Source organism: Macaca thibetana, chromosome 9 (genome assembly GCF_024542745.1).
Source record: "Macaca thibetana thibetana isolate TM-01 chromosome 9, ASM2454274v1, whole genome shotgun sequence".
Taxonomy (NCBI): Eukaryota; Metazoa; Chordata; class Mammalia; order Primates; family Cercopithecidae; genus Macaca; species Macaca thibetana.
This window is the reverse complement of record NC_065586.1, coordinates 73,556,069-73,579,898: the sequence shown is the minus strand read 5'-3', so window position 1 is coordinate 73,579,898 and position 23,830 is coordinate 73,556,069. Positions and strand designations below refer to the sequence as shown.

The window sequence follows — 23,830 nt, the reverse complement described above, 5'->3', positions numbered from 1 at the left end:
CCTCAGCCTCCCGAGTAGCTGGGACTACAGGTGCGCGCCACCATGTCCAGCTAATTTTCATTATTTTTAGTAGAGACGGGGTTTCACCATGTTGGCCAGGATGGTCTCGATCTCTGACCTCATGATCCGCCTGCCTCGGCCTCCCAAAGTGCTGGGATTACAGGTGCGAGCCACTGTGCCAGGCCATGTTTGTATATTTTCATAAGAAATACATAGAAGAAACATTCTAGGCTGTTAGCAATGGTTACCTCAGAGGAACAGGAAATGGAATTGGGGAGGGGAGATAAGAGGGTAGGGAACAAGGAGTATTACCCTTGAGTTGATATAGCTGCACTTGTTTTACCTATTAACAAAATAAAGGAAAAAATTTCCCAAACTTTGGGGGATGGGGGGTTGTTTTTGCTGTTCATTACTCCTATAGGCCTCTTTTCATACCTCAGATACATACTGCACATGTCCCACTGTCCCTTCACTATTAACATTTCTGCCTCCTTTATCAGATAATGTGAGGCTGAGATTATGGCTTATTTCAAATAGAAATTTGTAGAATGACAAAATGAATGATTAGGTAATTGGATCAATACATCTTTTCATTTTATGGATCAACCACTATACTCTGAGATGGGAGGATCAAATTATCAACTAGGAGAGAAACAGGGTTCAACCCAGATTTTTAAAATGAGCCACCAACAGAACTTTTATTATCAAACATTGATTTCCCAAATGGAAGAATGACTATAGAACTATTTTCTTCTTTAATTAAAAACGGCAACTATTAGAAAAAAAGAAACTGGAATTTTACTCCTTTTTGCCTCCTCAAGTATCTCCTTCTCCTCTGTAAACCTAAACACTGAAATTCTAGTGTAGGAAAAGAAAAGAAAACAAAGAATTTTGTTTTGTTTTGTTTTGTTTTGAGACAGAGTCTCTCTCTGTTGGCCAGGATGGAGTGCAGGGGCACGATCTCAGCTCACTGCAACCTCCGCCTCCCAGGCTCAAGCTTCTCCTACCTCAGCCTCCCAAGTAGCTGGGATTACAGGCGTGTGCCACCATGCCCGGCTAATTTTTGTATTTTTAGTAGAGACAGGGTTTCACCATGTCGGCCAGGCTGGTCTCAAACTCCTGATCTCAGGCAATCCGCTTGCCTCAGCCTCCCAAAGTGCTGGGATTACAGGCGTGAACCACCGGGCCCAGCCAGAATTTTTAAAAAGAAAGTTTTCCTACAGAAAAACAGGAAAGAATCAGTCTACTAGGGAGTTTTTACAGTCTGGAGGAGTTTTTACCTATTCAATGTAACTGAAAGGAGATAAACGTTTTCCATAGAGAACAAATATAGTTCCCTCTCCATGATTCGGCTTACTTAAGAGAGTGGATTCCTCAAGTTCATAACTCATGCTGTAGCTGAGAAAGTTCTGATTATCTATTTAAATTGCTATACAACATATCATCATCAGCTAAGCAGATATTTTTTCACTTCAGCTACAAAGATGTCATTTTGTTCTCCTTCAAAATAGCTCAGGACTCCTTATGGTGCTAGCAATTTAAGGAGAGATGACCATGAAATTACATCCTTCAAATGGGGCAGATTTCCTAATTCTGCTTACAACAAACTGTGTATCCTGTGAGTATGAAATTTATTTGAGATCAGTCTAGACCCACCAGAGGAACTGAGGCATCTTTTGGGGAATGGCAGTATTGTACACTTCTTAGCTACTTTTGTGTGTGAGAGAGTTCTGGGTATATGTGCACACGTTTGTGAGGATTAAAAGTAGAAAGAAACAGCTATAACACCCTTGAAAACGATGATAGCACTGAATTGAGAAGAACTGCCACTTTGTGTAATAGAGGAAGGCTGACCACACTTAAGCTATACTTTGTCACCTTTGATTGCCACTTTGTGTATTAGAGGCAGGCTGACCACACTTAAGCTATACTCTATCACCTTTGATAAGGCATTAAAGCCACCCCAAATATAAAGTGAACATGTACATTTCAGATGCAGCAGACAAGTTTTAAGTGGAAATGCTCAGATTTCTAACTATATAAACAGAGAAGCTCCCAGGAGAAGGTGATCAGTACCCTCCACGTTCAACTTCTGACATATTTTAGAATTTCCCAGCAGCTCGGGGACCCTCTGTCTTGTGTCCATGTTTTTCAAAGCTTTGAGCAATTCTTTTGACACCATTAAAATTTGCATGGTTATTGACCTTCAATATACATTTTAACAGTATTTTGAAGATAAGCCCCAACTCAAAGACACAACTAATGTGGGAATTTCAGGCACTGCTGTATGCAAGGGGGACATTTAGCATCTCCATGTACTATTCCTTAAATACAATCACATACACTGCCTTCTTCAACACTCAGATTTCCAGGTGTCTACATGATGAAATGGAGAAACAGTATTCTATTTTTTTTTTTTTTTTTTTTTTTTGAGACAGGGTCTCACTCACTCTGTTGGAATAGAGTGCCGTGGCATGATCTCTGCACACTACAATTTCCACCTCCCGGGTTCAAGCAGTTCTCACGTCTCAGCCTCCCAAGTAGCTGGGATTACAGCCGTGCGCTAGCATGCCCAGCTAATTTTTGTATTTTTAGTAGAGATGGGGTTTCACAATGTTGGCCAAGCTGGTATTGAACTCCCGAGCTCAAGTGATGTGCCCGCCTTGGCTTCCCAAAATGCTGGGACTACAGGTGTGAGCCACCACGCCCAGCCCTCTCTGGTTTCTTATAACCAGGTTTCATCCTGTTTGTGTGCTTAAAATATTTATAAGTTTTTTTTCCCTGAGAATAAAAGCCAAGAAAACTACAAAAATATACAAAAAGTATTACTTAAATATTGTTTTGTAAAGAAAGGCAAAATCTCTTAAAGGGCTGCAGTTGACGACTAGGCTATGAAATTCTAGGATATTGCATAAGTTAAAAAAAAATGACGTAGATGGTAGGTAAGTGTGAGAAGGCAAGAGGAAGAGGTAAAGCCGTCAGTAATGTCACTACATAATTCTTAGGATCTGAAAATTACATGACCATTAATAAGATTAGAATTAATAAATATTATATGTAAATAAAACACTAGATAACATTTTAATGTGTTAATACATTCAACTTAAACACGTTTTCCCCGTTTCTTGCTTTTAAAAAAGGAAGGTGAAATACAAAACAAAATATCCTTAGCTCAGTGCTGGAAAATAGAGAACTAAATGCCCGTCCAAGGGGGAAGGAGGCAAGGGCCCTCCACACTCAGCTAACTCTCACACCCTGACTGTGGCCGCATTGCTCGGCATCATTAGTACCTTCCCCTAAGGCTTTTGAGTCTAATAAAATTATTAGTGTGTTTTAAAAATTAGGTGTTCTTTTCATAAAAAGTGAAGTAGCCATAGTTAAACTATATTAAACTAAATGATGTTTGATATTGAGACCTGGCACACAGCAGGTGCTAAAGGAGCATCCACTGAAGAAATCAACTGGGAATCAATGAGACTCAGACACTCTTCATATCAAACAACTGTATAGTTCTTTAAGTCTTGCTATAAAATACACGTAGTAGTAGAGACTGGTTATTGTTTGTTCTTTTAATTTATTATTTCATTTTATTAGGTATGAGGTTTCACTTTGTCACTTTGGCTGGAATGCAGTGGTATGATCATAGCTCACTCCAGCCTTGAAATCCTGGGCTCAAGCAATCCTCCCACTTCAGTTTCCTGAGTAGCTGACACTACAGATGTACATCACCATGCCCTGCTAATTTCTAAACTTCTTTTGTAGAGACTGGCCCTTGCTATATTGCCCAGGCTGGTCTTGAACTCCCGGCCTCAAGCAATCCTCTGCCTCAACCTCTCAAAGTATTTGGATTACAGGTGTGAGCCACTGTGGCTGGCCTAGTTTTATTTTTATTTAAAAGAAAAAAATGCATGTGAAAAAGTGGTTCTAATCTTCCTACTTTTTAATCCACAGTGAAATCTATTATGTCCATGTGTTTATAACTCAAATTACTGTTTACCTAATGAACATTTACACAAAATGAGTTTAACTTTCATGAGAATATAAAACGCCTTCTGAAAGTTTTGTATTGCATATTTTAAAAGTATATCAGAGGCCAGGCGCAGTGGCTCATGCCTGTAACCCCAGCATTTTGGGAGGCCGGTGTGGGTGGATCACCTGAGATCAGGAGTTCAAGACCAGTGTGGGCAACATGGTGAAACCCTGTCTCTACTAAAACTACAAAAATTAGCCAGGTGTGTCAGCGGGTGCCTGTAATTCCAGCTATCGTGGGGCTGAGGCAGGAGAATCACTAGAACTTGGGAGGTGGAGGTCACAGTGAGCCAAGATCACACCATTGCACTCCAGCCTGGGCGACAGAGCGACACTCCATCTCAAAAATAAATAAAGAAATAAAGAAATAAAATAAAAGTGTATCAGAGAAGTCAGATTTCCAAACAAATAGTAATAAAGCCTGATAACGTAAAAATGAACAGTGCCAATATTCTTTCTGGGACTGAACTTATGTGTGTTTAGATTTTAAAAACGGTCCTTACTAATTAGGTCAAAGAAGCAGCAATATATTACCAAGAATCTTCTGTTTTGTCTCATCCTATACATCACAGAAAAAAGCTCAACAAAATAATCTGTGGCACAAATGCAATGCCTCTATCACATTCACATCTGCAGAGTTCCTAGCTCCTAATGCGATGTTCTCCAACCTGGCCAGTTCGTAAGAAACAACCGTACTACATGTTAGTACCACAGATTGCTGGCCTCCTGACCCAGGGTGAAACCTGCAAATCTGTTTTCACACTCTGTCCAAGTGACTTTTTGACACATTTTAAAAAGTAATGTCTTGGTAGACTCTCATCCTGTACTTTGTCTTAAAAATTCAGAACCCAAATTGTTAAAAATGTGACAACAGGACCCTATAAAAAACAAGAATGGTTTAATATGAGAAGAGAAGCTTATTGGCAAAAATATTCATTACTTTTATATGGTTTTGTTTTTTAAAAGGATATTCTAAGTAACTCCATAGCTACCGAATCAAGGGAGAAAATGGCATAAGTTGTTGTAAGGTAAACAATAGAACATAAACGTAAGAGCTTCTTACCTTTCAGGGTGATTCATAATGCCATAGACTATGAAAAGACCCTGAAATTCCTCTCTCCTCTCTCTTTTTAAAATCTTTACTAACATACAAAAAGAGGATTAAAGGGAAAAGAGAAGTAAGTTCTGAAACAGGCAGTTTTGGCCAGGAGGAAGATTGAACTTTACACTTACTGAAGATCTATTTTGTGTCAGGTCAATTATCATTTGGCCCACGCAGCATTTTGGTAAAATAGGTGTCTGAAGTTCAGAGAGGTTAAGTGACTTGACCAGATGGATTTAGCTTGTCAGTTTTAGAGCTCAGAACCTAGGTCTAGGAAAGGGGCGTTGGGAAGAGATGAAGTCACACAGACATGGACTTCAACCACTCTTTAACACAGTGTCTTTGCAGACTGCCTGACACAGGAGTGGTGGTTGATAAATGGATGAATAATGAATAGATATGCAAGTGCCTTGGTGGAAAAGGTGACCTGACTTCTCATTGATCCATCGAAGCAGCAGGCCTGATCACAGAGCCACTAATGTTCTATAGCCTTCTTGCCTCATAAATAAATGATACGTTTCTTAAGCACCTTGTAACTCAGTTTATTTATAAAAGGTGGGACAACACTCTCTGTGACTGAGGTTTTGTTACAAACAATAAGAATCATAAAATGCTTTGTAAATATAAATGGTTATGGAGACCATAATACAATGAAGCATAAATAACATGACTGAAATCATGTTCTGACTAAATGGGTTATTCTTAATGCTTTCAAATGACCATCTTGATTAGTTTTTGCCTCACTCAAAATTAGATTTCAAAGGCTATTTGTGACCTGGGGGGTGTGAATAGTCCATGGAAAGAATACAAATGGCCTCAAGGTTTCCCAAAGGATGATTTCTGTATCAAGGTTAATTTCTAGTCAGATGCATGCCTTGCTCAGTTCCTGTAAAAATGGGGTGTTTGATATTGAGAGGTGAAAAAATAAAGGATTTTTAGAATGTTAGATTTCAAAAAGCAAGTTATAGCATCGTGGAAAGTCACTGTAGACAGGTGCACAGGGTTGAAATCTAGCTCTGCAGTCAGTGCACCTGGACCTTAGGCACGGTCCTGACCTTCTCTGAGCCATATGTTCCTCATCTATGTGATTAGGATGAGAAGTTTCCTCTGGGATGGATATGAAAATAAATGATAGAAAATCACCCAGCACAATTCTGTTCATATAATAACTTAGAAAAGGCATATATTCTTTTCAAGACCACACAGCTTTTGAGAGCAGCCAGAGAGCCAATCTATAGCAGATCTAAGGGAATACACAATTTAGATTTTTAAAATAATTCTCTACAAAGTATAAATCTGAATTGCTATCATTTCCATTTCATTCCATTAAAAAAATCACCAATTACTGAAAGTTGAATATCAAATAAGTTGAGAGAAATGAGGAAAATAAAAAAGAAATCTATAATATTCAACTCTAGTTGTAGAATATGTAGAACAACATAGCATTTGTAATATATTCACTGAACTAGTTTAGAAAACTACAGGCATTTATCCCTTTGGAATTAAAGTTCAGCTCCATCAAAATATGCAACTTTCATAATAAGTTCACCTAAGATGTTATAGGGAAAAATCCTCAAATGATATAACTTGGTCCTTCTTCCTTGAAGTAAACATCATAGAAATCTTTTCAATTTTTAAAAAAACGTTTACTTTAAAATAATTATAAATTCATGGGGCATGGCAAAGATAATATGAAAGGCTCCATGCACCTTTTATAATTTTAGTGTTGAACTCATATTCTTATTCAATTCTGTCATCTGCTTTATATCTATTTGGGTCAGCATTATTTCACATCTTTATTCAGAGTAGAGATCCTCTTTGTTGTTTAGATTTGCATAGTGTAATAAGTGCTGATGATGCAGAATGTCCGGAAACAATGATATACCTGCTTGTTTTTCCCTCCAGTTTTAGCAGTCTATTAATATAATTTCTGACAATCATATATTTTTAAAGCTATTTTTAGAAGATTAATTTTTAATCATTATGTGCTTATGAGATATTACTTTAAAAATCAAGGAGAAATGTGACTAGTTTTTGAACACTACCTTCAGTGTTGATGTTTAAGATTACTTTGTACTCTGTGTGTAGAATGACTATAACCTACCCCAGAGCCTTCCCCAGGCCCCAGACTTCCTCTCCCCACTTGGTGTAGCCTCTCTTCTTCTAGAAAGTTTTTCTCTCTCTTGGGTATGGGTCACTGGATTATTGAGAAAAAGTGTCACCAACAGGGGGGCATAAGCCTGACACAAGTCATTATTTCTCATTCATTCAACAGACTATGATGAAGTGACAACTCTGTATCAAGAGTTGTTATATGCATTGGACATAATGGCTGTCAACAAGTCAGAGCTGGTCTCTGCCCTCTTGGACTTTTGCAGTGCACCAAGGAAGATATCAAAACTCAAAGTTGCAGTTATGGTGCTGTGGGTGTATTTACCAGTTTGATCTGAGTCTGGGGTTTAGGGAGGGCTTCCTGGAGGAAGAGAAGTAGGGGATGTCTGGCCACGTTGGAATAATCTTCTAAGGTTTTCTTTTATGACTGCAGATCAAGAGACTTACATTTGCTTACTTTTCCATTTGTGCAAATAAAAACATGGTTTCAGGCAATTAGTCCCCATATGTCACTTTTTTCACCCCATTGTTTAAGCCATTACTGTTACATCTAAGGGGAAATTCAATTAATATGATTCTATCTTCAAAATCCAGGATCATAAATAATGTCTTAAACACCATGAATCAATAGCCTCGCATGAGCAGCAAATACAGAACACACTAAACTCTAAAAGCTTAGACCTGCAGTTTCTGGCACATTGGTCTCTCTGCTCACATCAACACTAAAGGTAGCAGAGGCTCATGTCCAACCTCTTGGACCTGCTTCACTGCCCTCAGAGAGCTAAAAGCTCTACTGTGCCTGATATGGGGGGTGGGGGGCAGGATGGCTGATGTCATTATTTTGATCCACCAATGTTTCATAAAGACAGGTAATTTCTGGCAAATCCATATATACAAATGCATTAAAAACTTGCCCTTATTAATGCTCATTTGCTTTGGTCTAATTTTCATTTCTAAACTAGAATTTTTACTTCTATACTAGTTTGGGGGACTGTTCTGGTACAGTTTCCTTTCCTTTACAACATGATGGACATCATTCAGTTGATTTAAAATGTCAGTTTATTGCAATAGGCTGAAAGTCAGTATTTTGCTATTTTTATTTTATTTTATTTTTTTTGCACCCCAGCCACAATCCTGATTCGGTTAAATTCCATTTTTATCTCCTTTAGAATTTTTCAAAACTGTTACTAGATTTCTCCAGCAGAGGGTGCTGTGCACAACATAAAGCTACATATTTCACTTACCAGTGCTCAACTGCTTCCACAATGACTTGACATTTTAAGACTACTATTGGTCTCATAGCAAAAACAATTAAATTATATTGAAATGAACCCAAGTGGCAACTTCTGAGAAGTCTGTTTCTAAGATATTGTTTATGTAGTCAGATAGTAAATTTACAAAATTTATTTTCTGTTACTTAGCAAGTATCAATTTCCCCTTCCTGTTTCTGTTTACAAGAAAATAGTGTAATTATTCAATCTAAAATGTATTCTCTTAAAAACTTCATTTGCTCTCATTGGAAAGTTCAGCAATGACAAGAAAATATGTTCCTAGCATTGTAAAATTGTTTGGGGGAACTTCAGCAACATTTTGTTCCAAGATAGTGATTGGGATTTTTAAATAATGACATAATTCATACATACTCAAAGCCTTCTGTGTAATACTTAGGTAGCAACAATTTTTATGTTAAAACAAAATAGATATGTAAAACAAAGCATACACACTCTCCAGACAGGCACTGTCCAGTAAAAATATAATGTAAACTGGGTATGTAATTTTAAATTTCCTATAGCCATACTAAAAAATAAAAATAAACAGGTGAAATTAATTTTTTATTTCTTTTTTTAGAGATGAAGTCCATGTTGCCCAGGCTGAGTTCCTGAAATCCTGGCCTCAAGCAATCCTCCCACCTCAGCCTCCTGAGTCACTGGGATTATAGGCACGTTTTATTTAGATTAATATATCCAAAATATTACCATTTCAATGTGTAACCAATGTAAAAATTAATAATGAGATATGTATTTGGAGAAGGGTACTCATCTTCATGTATCTGGTGTATTTTACATTTGCAGCGTATTTCCATTTGTACTAGCTTTATTTCAAGTGCTCTGTTGTTCCATGGAGCTAGTGGCTACTGTACGGGACAGGGCAGGACTAGAACATTTCTGGAGCCTTTGATTTGTAAATTAAGCACCTCTACGGGAGGAAGGACTTCTTCTACCAGAAAATGCTCCCAGATCCAAGATAACTGTAAACTACAAAACGCCCTTTGGGGTCTGACTTTGGAGGTGTAATTTTGAACATGTTTAATTCAACTTTGTGAGTTTAATTAAAGTTTTCATTAAACTTAAAAAGTGAATTCAGTTCGGTGCATTCTAATTTGGTGGGGGGGATGAATGTTTGTCTTCTGTTTGCAGCATCTTTCTCTCTGCTGAGAAAACAAAAATTGACAAAGACTAGAACAAGATCTATGTCTGCTGCCAAAGTGAAAAGTTGTTCCTGTTGCATGATACCTTAGTGGTGATGGCAGGTTCTTCACACCCAGACCAACTGTCCTTTGTGTGATTCTAGCCTCTTCAATAGATCTTTGCTAACACACCTACTTCATTAGCAAAACCACTGATGTTTTAGTCCCTGGGCTTGCTGGCGATAAGGAGTAACTTTTAATTCCCCCTTATTTTGCAGCTACTGTTTTTCCTGAAAATATACCATGTTTTTTTGTGTCATACAAAGAAACTAAGAGGTGCCTTCATTAGTAATGGAAAATTTAAATACTAGCTGACATATATGTGGCTCTTTTGTGCTACACAAAGCACTTTCACAGGCATCATTCATTTGAGAGCATACAGAGGCAAAGGAGCAGTGCAGAGAGACAACTAGGTGTGGAGACAGAAGTCCAGGTTTTGGAAGACTAAATCTATTTACTGTTTCCCAGCTGGGTGGTGGTGATGTTGAGTGTGTGTCACCATAATCAACCATGACCAGGGCTTTCACTAGCTGATGTAGTGTCTTTGTACGATTTGGAAAAGGGTGCCCACTTGGGGTGTACACAACCTTGTAGGTACACAGCTTGGCAACTAGATAGCAGCTTTGAGCAAATTAGAAAAAAGTACCCCTATGTCTTACAGGCCAGTATCAGGGCAGATGGCTTGACAAGTGAAAAGGCCAGGATTTCAGACCCCATTTGCTCTCCTGCACAACTTACATGGCAGCTGTGACTATGACTAAATACCGATTGATTCTCATATATCAGGCATCATGCTAAGAACTTTACATATATTCGCTCCTCTATTCCCTATTCGTTCACTATTAGACATCCTCACTTTACACATTTAAACCAAGGCTCAGAGACTGTGTGCTTGGTTACAGTCACAGAACGAATAAGTGGTGGAGCCAAGATGAGAAGTCTAGTCTATGTAACTTCCATAAATCATGATCCCAACCACCACATTACATGGGGCAAATTATCCTTCCCAGGAGTTATTCTAACAGCTAAATCTGATTGCATACATGGAAAGGCTTCACACATTTTAACACACTAAACTGATCTTTACAATTGTGTTAATAAAAATCAGTGATCAGAATATTTGCTAAGATGATTTTTAAATACTTGAATTTTAAGATTTTCAAAGAAGAACCTACAACAGAACTGGTTATAAAAGTACCATATAGATTGGTTATAAAGTAGCACATAGAATTCATCTATGGAGAAGGGGGTTGATAAAAATAGACATTTATAACAAGACAGGCATTATCAAGAGTCACTTGCCACAGATGACAGATAAAGCTTAATTGTTATGAAATTAGTATGTTATATTAAATACTGGTAGGACAATTTATTTCTCTTTTTTTTTCTGAGACAGAGACTTGCTGTCACCAGGCTGGAGTGCAGTGGCGCGATCTTGGCTCACCACAATCTTGGCTCACCTCAATCGGTTCAAGCGATTCTCTTGCCTCAGCCTCCTGAGTAGCTGGGACTACAGGCACACACCACCACACCCAGCTAATTCTTGTATTTTTAGTAGAGATGGGGTTTCACCATGTTGGACAAGATGGTCTCAATCTCTTGATTTCGTGATCCACTTGCCTCGGCCTCCCTAAGTGCTGGGATTACAGGCGTGAACAACCGCACCCGGCCTATTTCTCTTTTTTAAGGAAACCTTGAGTGATCTGGTCACTGGTTTCATTCAGGAACTATTTTTATCTTGTTAATTAACAGTTATTCAGTAGCAACATGGGAGAGGAACAGAGTAGAGAGGAGAAAAGAACATAAAAAAGATGAAACCTCTTAAACTATGTTTATGCTTCTCTCTGAACTAGAACTTTGAACAGTTGCACCTTCAAGGAAAAAGATAAGTTGTCTTTTTAAAAAGACAGATTTGGGTTTTATTGTTGCCGGTCTGTTTTTGAAGAGAGGAAAGTTCTGACAAGAATGAAGTGTGGTTGGGGATATGAAAAGAGTGGCGAGAAGGGCTCGAGTTTGGCATACAATTTGATTAACTGAGCTTTAATTATAAAATGTGCGTAATGGTTCCTTCATTACTATTAAGTTTAATACATGAAGAAAACCTGTGCCTTGAAAATTCCATCCTCATTTTTGCTCTAGTGGCCTCCAGTGCTTGATTCTTTAAGCCTGGAAGTATTTGCATTTCATCTAATTGTCTAAAATGGAACCAAAGTTTATCTGGTCTTTAAAACTGTGGCAAGGAAATGCTATCCAGTTTTTCCAAAATAGCTCATAGAATCCAAGACAGAAGATTATATCATTGTTTCTTCATACCTTGGAATATTATGCAGCCATAAAAAAGAATGGGATCCTGTCTTTTGCAGGAACATGGATGGAGCTGGAGGCCATTATCCTTAGCAAACTAATGCAGGAACAGAAAACCAAATACTGCATATTCTCACTTATAGGTGGGAGCTAAATGAGAACTTGTGGACACAAAGGGGAACAACAGACACTGGGGCCTACTTGAAGGTAGAGGGTGGGAGGAGTGAGATGATCACAAAAAATAACTAGTAGGTACTAGGCTTAGAACCTGGGTGAAAGAATGATCTGTATAATAAACACTGGCAACACGAGTTTACCTATGTAACAAGCCTACACGTGTAGGTTTGAGTTTAGTTCTCAATCTTTCTGAGCCTTAGTTTAGGCTGAGGCAGAGAATTGCTTGAACCCAGGAGGCGGAGGCTGCAGTGAGCCGAGATTGTGCCACTGCACTCCAGCCTGGGTGACAGAGTGAGACTCCATCTCAAAAAAAATAAAATAAAATAAAATAAAGAAAAGAAGTAGACCTAGATTTGGACCCCAGCCTTACTACTCAGTGGGATAACCTTAGATATGTTACTTGACATCTCTGAACTTCAATTTCTTTATAAGTAAGGTGGAATTAAAACCACCTGATTTGCAGTGCTATCCTTTCTTTTGAAATTTTCACATATGAAGGTATTTATCAGTGCCTCATGAATGCTAGACACTCAACAATTACTATTTTCCCTCTACTTTGCTGTAAAGGCATCTTTTAATTCATGGTAGGTGGTAACTGTGTCTTATACTAAACCTTTGGCATGACAATTTTTTCTATAGAATAAATATAATGTGATAATGACTCATAATTATCAAGGGCTTACTACATAACAAGAACTGTATTTCATATGTGCCTCACCTAATTATTCTATTTATTCTCAACAATAACCGCAGGAAGTTAGGAAGGTAATCTCCATTTTGCAGAAGAATCAGAGGCTCAGAGATCAAGAAATCTGCACAAGGTTATTCCTCAAGTACCCTACACTTCATCTTGCTCCTTTGTTCACACCTTGAAACCGACTGGAGACTATGCTGAGTGCATTCCAAAAATCAGTGAATTAAAAAAGAGTGGATTTTCTGGAATACGAATTATATCTCTAATAAAGCTGTTATTTAAATAATTCCTAATTTGGAGTGATTAGGAAGTGAGTATAAAGGAAGAATTAGCTCTGATATTTTTCTTTTGGCATCAGACTTTATGGTGAGCCTGTTCTCTAATTTTTTTTTTTTTTACATTTTTAAAGGAAAACTCTGCATCAAACACCTAGTCTCAAAACCAGACTATTCCCAATGTCTACTAAGAAAAACTGCTCTGGTTCTTAGGGTCAGACAGCCTGAAGAAGTTGTGTATGACAAAGTGACATGCTCAGACATACCAGTCTTACTAAGTCAAAGAATAAGACACTGAAACACCACAGACTCCAATAATTACCCTGAAACATTTTTTAGAAACTAATTACGGCCCAAGAGAAATTAAAAATTTATGAAGGATACTGAAATTATCTGGGAGAAACTTGAAAAAGCTGAAAGAGTCCAGAAATAATTCCCAAAAGAAAATGTGAACATATTTTCTTCAAAATGCTCAGCATGCCTTGCATACCTTCCATTATTATTTCACCCTCTGTTTGCCCAGTTTTGACTTAGAAAACTTTCTTTGGTATTAGAAAGACTGATGTATGTGATTAAAGATGGAATCATCAAAATACTTACACTTCTATATTACGGAGAACAAAGTTTGTTAGACTAAACGGAACTTCATGCCTTATGATATAGAAAACAGCAATAAAAGCTGAAAAACTTGGCCAGGTGTGGTGGCTCACGCTTGTAATCCCAGCACTTTGGGAGGCAGAGGCGGGCAGATCACGAGGTCAGGAGATGGAGACCATCCTGGCTAATATGGTGAAACCTCGCCTCTACTAAAAATACAAAAAATCAGCCGGGCATGGTGGTGGGCGCCTGTAGTCCCAGCTACTCGGGAGGCTGAGGCAGGAGAATGTTGTGAACCCGGGAGGCGGAGCCTGCAGTGACCCAAGATTGCGCCACTGCACTCCAGCCTGGGCGACAGAGCGAGACTCTGTCCAAAAAAAAAAAAAAAAAAAAAAAAAAAAGCTGAAGAACTGGGGTCCTAGCTTAAAATATAAATGTGTGAAATTCAAGTCCTGTTTTACGTAATCTAGTCATTCCTTTAATTTCTGCCTGCAGACATTTACGGAACCAAGGAGCCATCATTATTACCTTCATCCATGCCATTAAGTAACTCGGTTAAATCTTCATTTTTGCTGTCAAACTGATGCTCCTTCCAAGTTTCACCATTTTCACTTCGAAGAACAATGAGTTCTCTCTCTTTTCCTCTCATGGACCCAAAGTGAGGGATTTCCACTATGACAGGGCTGGAAAAAAAATCCACATTATTTTGGTATCAAATTAAATATATTTAGAGTATCGTACTTAAAAAATGTTTCATTAACAGTATTCATTTGAAAATCAGAGGTGCCACTAAGGTTGGGAATGATTTCAAAGCTGCAGAATCATTTGCTAATTAAAGAATATTTTCGAAGCCTGATAACATGCCATCATTCATTCACTCACAAACAGTTCTTGGAGGACTACCATATGTTAGGCATAGGATTTAACAGGAGAAATTTTTCAGTACATATAAATAGGAATTTTGAATCAGAATGGAAAGTTATTAAAGTAGACCATAAGAAAGTTGGTCCATTTTTAAAAGACACAATAGGTATATTATACAAATGCTAATGATTTAAAAGGACACAGTCATTTCTTTAAAAAAAATTCTATAAAGTTCCTAGTTTGAAAGATGATTGCTATATTTTCTCCTTAGCAAGAAAACAATCAATATGATAACGACTCCTCCAACAGGCAGATTCCATGCCTTTCATGGCCATACGGTTAAGAGAGTTCCTGTGCTTTTCAATTTGTGAAATGGTAGTAGGTAGCTTCAATTCCTGGCTCTAATATAACCTGCATAGGAATACTTACACTTTCTGAAAAAGTACTTGTTGGTTTGCAATGGTCATATAACGACACAGTAATTTTTGACAGTGTCCTTTTGCAAAGGAATGTAAAAGAATGGCTGCAAATTGAACATAGCCAATCAAGCCACGGGAAATAATTTTGTTAAATTTTAAAATAGGATAAATACTAAAAGAGATGAATGGAAGTAAGCAGACCACAATCACACACAGTTTATGTAGTTGGATTGTGCAGCTTTATTTTATGACATTTAAGTAGACAGTATCATTATTCTCCTACAGAGGTTGTATGGAACCCCACTTCTTAACCTATGTGTTTAGGTATATGTGATAACAGAAGATACAGACTTAAATAAGTAAGAGCAGAAAAAGAGATCATCATTATAATGATCAAATAACATAAATAAAAACATGAATATCGATTTATTGGAAGAGCATTCGCTTAAAACGGGGATGATAAATATGATCATTTTGCTTTTGGCAAAATCAGAATTCAAATTAAAGATTAAAAAATAATTTTTATAATGCCTTTATTCTTCAATAGGTAGAAACAAAATCAAGTGTTCTTAGCAGTATTCATAATTTCAAGATTAAGGTATTTACAAGAGTTTTTAACTACACCTTATAATTAAATATTAAATTGTATTTAGTTTTGAGAACAAGATACAATCTTTGCAGGTTAATGTGTCAGATACTGTCTCTGTAAATATTTAAGGAATGTGGCTTTATGTATGATGCTCAATGATATTGGAGAGAAGGTATGAACAAGGGTCTTTGACCAAGGTGAAAGCCAAGCATAGCTTTTCATTAACAGGGTTCTTCATGCAGACTGCCAAGGCAAATACAACAATCAAACAGACAAGCGAACAAACAACAAATACCAGTGCATTTCAGCTTAAACAAAACCAAACAAAACAATTTTATAACTTTCAAAGAATATTCTATCTGCTGTCTATTTACTTTTATTTAAATATCTTATTGTCCCAATACTTTTCAAAATCAGTTTACTTATTGATGACTTCTTCTCAAAGCCCATAAAAAATTACACAGTACTCATGTGCTTTTAAAAGATCTGATTACACACACATACATGCACGCACACACACACACAGGTGTACAGACATGTAATTTATAGCAAATTTTGACTCAAAGCCTGCAAATACCTTCTCTTACACTGGGTTAAAGACTGTCGCTGTCTTTAAAAAGTATCATATTCAGAAGAAACATTTCAAATTAAAGAAAGGTTTACAAAAGCACGAAGTTATGAAAGCAGAATGCTTGCAGTGAATTCCACATGCTTGAAAAGCACAAGATAGGTAGCGGTGCTACATTAAGTCAAGCCACTATGATTTTTTTTTCTTTCAGTGACACACATCAACTGAAAGCATTAAAAAAAAACTTAAAAAAATAAAAATAAACTTAAGACAAGAATCAGACCATGGGTGTGACAGAAAAAAATTGAAAATGGAAAAAAAAAATTGTAGACATTCTGTATCTTGTCTATAAAGGTCCTACCCAATAAATTTTGTTCCTTGAGGCCCAAGCTGCAGGATTCGGCTAACCAAGCTCTCACCCTCATTTACAGGGGGAGGATTGGTAGGAAGATGCAGTTTACTGAATAACATCCATGCAGCAGAAAGAGAAACGAGAAGGGGAAATTGTGAACAAACTGTCAGTCACGACAGAGCCTGCCTGATTTGCACCCAAGTGCCACCTCAGAAAATGAATTAACTTTATTTTTCCTTTTTGTAAAATACCATATCACAATGAACTGTTTCCCGAAAAATTTTCTTTAAAAAGACATGTCCCCAAAGCAGCCATAGATTCAACGTGGTAAAATAATTCCAGCATCTGTATTTTTTCCCTAGAATGGTGCCTTGACTTCTACAGGGACCACTGGGGTTCCGTGCACTTGCTGAGCAGAGAACATGCTTCTCGGTTAGTAAAAGCCTTGACCAGCAAACTGAGTTAAGAAAGTATCAGCCTATTAGCCTTTCACAGAATCACACAGCTTTGTGACCTTTGACACTTTACAAAAAGTATACTCAATCAGGTCCAACTAAGCAGTTTTAAGAGTTAACTCTTTGAGTTAACAAGGGTCAAGAAAATCAAAGATGCGTTGTGAGGGCCAAGGTTAACATTGACAAAACAACTTACCCTAAAAATTGTGCCCCTGCAGGACCCATTTCTACCAGCCTACTGGCTAATCCCTCTCCTTCCACCATGGGGGGTGGGTTGGCCAGTTTATGTCTCTTTACCAAACGGCAGGTGATTCGAGTGGGGGCCGTACACTTGCGTGGAGGAATGATGATTCTCATCCCATGGTGACGGCTTCCTCTCATGGAACCCCCTCTCGCGTCCACCATAAAGCTAACCAGAAACCTGTGGGGAGAAGATCAGAGGCCAATTCAAGGATGGAAATAAACTGTGTTCACAGCAAGTTTTGAAATTAAATGTTAAAGTTTATTTAAAGTGACAGACAACGTAGCTATCACTTCCTCTCTTTAAAGATAAATCGGAAGTAAATACAGTGGAGTCACATCAAACATGTATTTAACTTGTGCACTTTGCAAAAACTGAAACACAACTTATTTTTGGTGGAACATGGCCCCCAAACAGAAAAGCCAACTACTTTACCAGGCTCAAATGGAAGGAATAAGGGAGGTTTCAAACCTGGAGTAAAAACTGTCTATTAAGAGGATTCTCATGCATTTAAAACAAAAAAAAAACTGTGGTCTTTATATTCAAAGGTCATTTTAACTATGAGTGGTTTTTGCCATATGCTGCCATATGGTTTCCTACAAGTAAGATGAAACTCCACAGTATGTCTTGACATTTATGACTCATAAAATGAATGTATATTTAATCATACCAACACTAATTTTTACTATGATAAAGCAGAATATAGTAAAAGCAGGAGATGACTAGATTTGCTAAGGTGATTTTGATGGAAAGGGATTAAATGTTTTCAGTATAAATACGGGCTTAAAAGCTGTCTGAAATAACCTACATTTGAATATTTTATACAACAATTAAAAAATGGAACTTAGACTTTTAGAAAGTGGCTCTAAATTATATAATTCTGTCATTGGCCTTTTATTAAAGCTAATAAGGAAAAACAGTCTGCATGTATTGATAGGTATGGCAGTGTAAAGAAATTAACTGTTATATTTGGGTAGAAGCATATTGGAATCACTGTCTTCTATCACGTATGCACGGTTCCACTCTCATCATCACAGACTTTTAACACAGTTACTATCACAGAGTTATAAGTAAACATCAATCGGTGAGTCCAATGTGTGGAAGAGTTAAGGTCAGATAGCGGAACACAAATATATCCCTGTATTCTAGTTTCCACATATGAAAATATAGATTACTAGCACAGTACAAAATGGTGATAACTGGAAAATTGTCTGAATTCTTAAGTGTTTTTGGAAAAAAAAATCCCATCCATCAAAATTCTTTACTATTTTTTCCTCTAAAAACAATGCTAACATCCTGCAAACAGAATTTAAGACCTTGCATGGACTTCCTAGCTGGGGACCCTCTTCTGAAGAAGAATACCTCTTGACCTTGAAAGAGTGACCTTTTCAAGCCAACTGGCCTGTGATCCCCACAGGGAGAGGCAATGGGCTGGAGATCATTTTTCAGCCTATCAGATTCCTAGAACCAACTCTCCTCATCAGTAAGGTGGATTCATCTTTACACCCTTTTGCTCGTTTTGGATTTAACCATTTTGCTCTGAATTAATTTATGTCTTTTATAACATTCTATTGATTTTGGGAGATTGGGACCACTATGCTAATCAAGTTAAAGGGGAAAACACTGACTCTCTCAAAAATAAAAATAAAACAAAAATCACTCCTCCCTAGTCAAAGAAAAAGATACTTGTTCGCTTGTACAAGTGTTGGGATGAATTGTTACCAATGCTAAAAGACATGAGGCTCACCTGAAATTGCTCTGGGCTGCCCACATTTTCTTAGACATATGTATATTTAACAACTACTTTTATTCAGTAACAAGGCAATATGGCAATATTATAAGACAAAATCGAATCATTCCCTGCATTTAGTAGTTGTAACTACAAAATCAATTTTTCATTAGGAATAACAGTAACAGAATGGATTTAAAACGATTCACGACAAATTTTGGGCTTGAAGATTCTGTTGTGTCAGTACACACATACACACACACTGGAGTGTTTCCACTGAGAGGGGAATATTTGCCCTGGCAACCGCTGAGTCTCAACAATTTAGATAGTAATTCTGATTGGGTCTGTCTTGTTCACCGCTTGACCTGCAGAGCCAAGCACAATTCTAGCACAAAATAGGGACACGATAAATATTTACTGAATAAATCAATGAAAAAAACTATTTTGCTTAGAAACTGTGTAGGTGAGACTTGGTTACTAATACTAATTGACTGATGGGTGGATAGATAGGTAGATAGCTGACTGGAGCTGAGCGGACTGAAGGTACAGTTTATCAGAATTAAAATAAAAATAGCTCAGCTGTAAAGAATATCAGAACCAATGGAAAAAACACTAGTTAAGATGATATTAACAACAAACTGGAAGCGTCTCTTTCTCTGTATTCTGTATAGCACACAGTGCATGGCTGGGGCTCATCAGCAACCATTTATTGTTCTGAGGTTCTCAACTTCATGGAGTCAACAGACTGAGGAAAAGTGGGACTATTCATTAAACAGGACATGGGTCCTATTATTTAATAACATTATAAAATACAGTGATTTGTTTTACAAACCCATCTTACATATTCCGTGTAAAAAAGTCATGCAATATAACTTCTAGAACAAATTAAAAGGTAATATGTAATAATATTTGTATCTTATTAATATTTAAACATAGCACAAATTCTACAAATGATCCTAAAACTAATACATGAATGTTTCTAGTTTTAGGAACAGCAGGATGACAAATGCTGATATACTACAGACATTGACACGATCTAATTATGGGAAAAATTCACATAAATTAAAAATACAAAAAGGATGGTTCACATAAAGGACACAGTTATCACCTTGAATCATACTGAGGAAGTGGAGAAGAATAGCTGCAAAATAATTTAGAAAGCAAATGGGAAAAATTAATGTAATATAATCAGAAGCAAGCAACAGAAAATGTCAATGACAAGCAAAGGAAAAATAAAAACCATCAGAAAATGAAACCAGGGCATTTGGCATTTGTGGGACAACCTAGAAAAATATCTGCCTTACGTAGGTGCATAAACTGCAAGGATCTGGCATCAGTGAAATATTTCTAAGTCTACACCAGGTCTATATTTTCCTTTTCCAATAAGCCCACACCTGATGCCATTACTTTTGCTTTCCTGCACGTGTCTATTGTCTCTGTTGTCTTCAATAACGTTCAAGGTGAAGGGGAGATAACTTGCATACTCAAATACTTCATTGTTTTTAATGTATGGGAAAGTTCATTTCTGATTTTATTATCATGTTTCTTCAACTTCTCAGTTTACTAAATTAAGCCCTAGTACCTTGTCTTTGATTTGTAGAGAATACAAAGTGATGGTTTCAAGTCTTTGAAATATGGTGGCAATTCATCAAGCGTGATTCAAAAAACTCAACATGTTTGCTCCCTGAATGTATCCCAAATGTTGTATATTTTCCTTCTTGAATCCGATTTTTTTTTTTGCTTTTCTAACATTAGACTGATATGCATCGAATATAAATTATATAAATATTTTTAGCAGTTTAAAATTATAATAATTCAAGGTTTTTCTAATTGAGTTGAAGAAATGCAATGTTAATAACTCAAAAGCCACCATAAAGTTTATAATTTATGAAGCACTTTCATGTCAATTATTCCCATTTGAATGATATTGATCTGTTTCTCAGAATCGTAGTATTACAAAGCCAAAATCTATAACTATACTTTAACCTGAAGCATTCCTGAGTCTGATTTTGTATTAGTAAAATGAGGATAATGAGTAATATGTATCTCACAGTATCATTATAAGGTTCAAGTAAATATAAATGAGACAACACATGTAAAAGATTTAGCACAATGCCAGGCACATGACAAGAAGTTAGTAAACGTTAGCTATTACAATTTATTTTAATTAGGAGCAGCAGCAAATATTTCATATAATATATGAAGCACTTCATGAATATTAATTATTGTTAATTTATTTAATTCCAAAATAATCTGCCCTTGTCCTTGACCACAATTAACTTATGGCCTAAATGCCAATTTCAAAGGCAAAAATACTTTGAGATATTCATCATTTTAATGAATTATTTTGATTCTACTTATATGGATGTCAATTATCCCAAATTTGAGTTACCCAAAGATGAAGAATCCAGTATCTAAAGATACACTAATTTATTAATTCAGTAACTAAAGCAGGTCCCCTTTTAGCCTCCTGCCTCAAATTCTACTGACCAGGGAGGCAGCATGAGGAGGCTGTCTCCTCATGTTAAAAAAAAAAAAAAAAAAAGGTTTTTTTTGTAAGTAAATATCTTTATTCTTTTTACTCATTTCTTTTTTTCTAATTACAAATTAATACAACTTAATTGTAATTTTATTTCAGAAATGCAGAAGGCACCAACTTGAAAGTTCAAATTTATATATTCTTTTAAAAGGAAAATCACAGAAAACAAATCATTTGTCAAATCAAAGACCTGTATCATATGAGAAAAAAATGACAATACCAGAGCTTACTGCTCATTTAAAAACTAAATATTTGCTGGGTGTGGTGGCTCAGGCCTGTGATCCCAGCAGTTTGGGAGGCAAAGGCGGGCAGATTGCTTAAGCTCAGGAGTTTGAGAACAGCCTAGGCAACATGGTGAGACTTCATCTCTATGAAAATATACAAAAATTATCCGAGCATGGTGGTGCGCACCTGTGGTCCCAACTACTCAGGAAGCTGAGATGGGAGAATAGCTTGAGCCCAGGAGGTAGAGGTTGCAGTAAGCCAAGACTGCACCACTGCACTCCAGCCTGGCCGACAGAGCCAGACCTAGTCAAAAACAAAAATCACCACTAAATATTTGAGAGAAATTCTTCTATCATTAAGGGAAGCACAAAAGTCAGTTAAGGTAAATTAACAGGCATACTTACATATTTAATTTTCTATTGGAAAGAAAAATCAGACACCTAGAAAAATTTCTTTTGAATAGAAAAGTAAAACGGAGAAAAATCACTATGTTTCAAATTTTAAAAAATTTAAAAAGGAAATTTTCTGAAAAGGAAAAGTAAAGACCTAGAAGATTAGAATAGCCAGGAAAGTTTGTTGTATCAATAATTTCATTATTTTTTCTAACAAAATTAAATTTTTCTCAAAAAAACTCATACAGAATTACCTAGAAAGAAAATTTAATAATGATTTACAAATATGTTTCACATATACTAATGAATATACATTTCATACATGAATATATTCATATATATGAAGCTTGTTGATGTGAATTTATAACTGTAAATAATAAATGCACTGTTCATGTAGTAGGATAATGAAAAGTGACATTTAGGTTACTTACCCAGAATGAATGGGGCTTGAAACAAGATTGACATTGTCTAAAGTGTCTGCAGCCCAGCTGTAATGTCTAAGAGAATCTGAATCAAATTCCCTTGTGAATGTTAGATGCTGAAAAATAAAATGGTAAATTAAATTACATCAAAAAACCATACAAGACTGGTTTCTCTACACATATAAAATATATCCGTATTCCTCTAATTCCGGGTAGACTTACATTCAACATAAATAATTTTTAAATTTTCCTCTATAGAAATACATTGAAATCTGAGTATCGTAATGTTAGAAAATAAAGTCTATTGACATCTTGTTTTATTTTAATCTTTTAAGAAAGCTCCCTGGGTAACTGACATGGCAAAGAAATATCATAGAACTAACTCCAACTATGATTTTAAGCACTTCAACATGTCTCCAAATTAATCCTGTAACAACTGTAATTTTTTTTCTCAATTCTCAAAATAAAAAACGAAAAATTCAATCTTGATGACTTCTGGTTCCAAGTGGGGCAGAGTAGCTAGTAGCAACCTAGTGCTTCTGCCAAGTAAGCCAGATAAAATACAGAAATTGTATCGGAATGCAGCAGAGAGCGCGGCTGAAGCATCAAGAACTAAAAGAACTACCAAACTCTGGGAGGGGGAACATCTTCAGGAGTTGAGTTGACTTTCTGTTGCCCATTTTTAACTTACAGGCTTTTGTCAGTTACCAGTGCAGATTTGTACTTTTAACCTACAGGGATCACTGTTATTGAATAGAAAAGCCAGGAGAGTTTTGGTGGATATTTGGGTGGCCTCAAGCATGCTACAGTTTCCTGCTAAGAACATGTGCTGAATTCTGAAGCTGTGCAGAACAGGAAGGTCAAAACCTAACCAGAAATATCTCTGAAGAGCGCAATGGAGATTTTTGGCAGTTAATAAGAAAATGACCTAAACGTTTAGAACTTAAAATGGGAAGAGATTTGAAGATCATACCACAATTTTAAATAAGGAGGCTGGTGAGCTGGAGGGAAAACAGAGGTAGTGTGAGCTTTCACCAGGGCTGCAGACCAGCCTCATTTCAGCAAAATCTTTACTGAATTAAAATTTACTATTCTATTTGCCTAGCAGAGGGAGGGCAAACATTCTGTGGAGGAATATATCACCTTTGGGTGTGTCCACAATTTTTTATACACCATGTCTAGTGTGTCCACAACTTTTTATACACCATGTCTAGCATAAAGTGAAAAATTGCCAAGCATGGTCAGAGTAGGTGGATAAAAACAGAAAAATGAAATAAA

The 23,830-nt window shown here is 36.6% G+C and overlaps 1 protein-coding gene across 1 annotated transcript in view; it reads right to left on the bottom strand.

Annotated features, from left to right (window-relative positions):
* The window catches only part of ANK3 (ankyrin 3), a 361,275-nt gene that overhangs the window by 63,249 nt on the left and 274,196 nt on the right, over window positions 1-23,830 (bottom strand). The window contains 3 exon segments of the mRNA XM_050803013.1: window positions 14,286-14,440; window positions 17,201-17,425; window positions 22,562-22,668. Coding sequence (XP_050658970.1) covers window positions 14,286-14,440; window positions 17,201-17,425; window positions 22,562-22,668 — 487 coding nt within the window.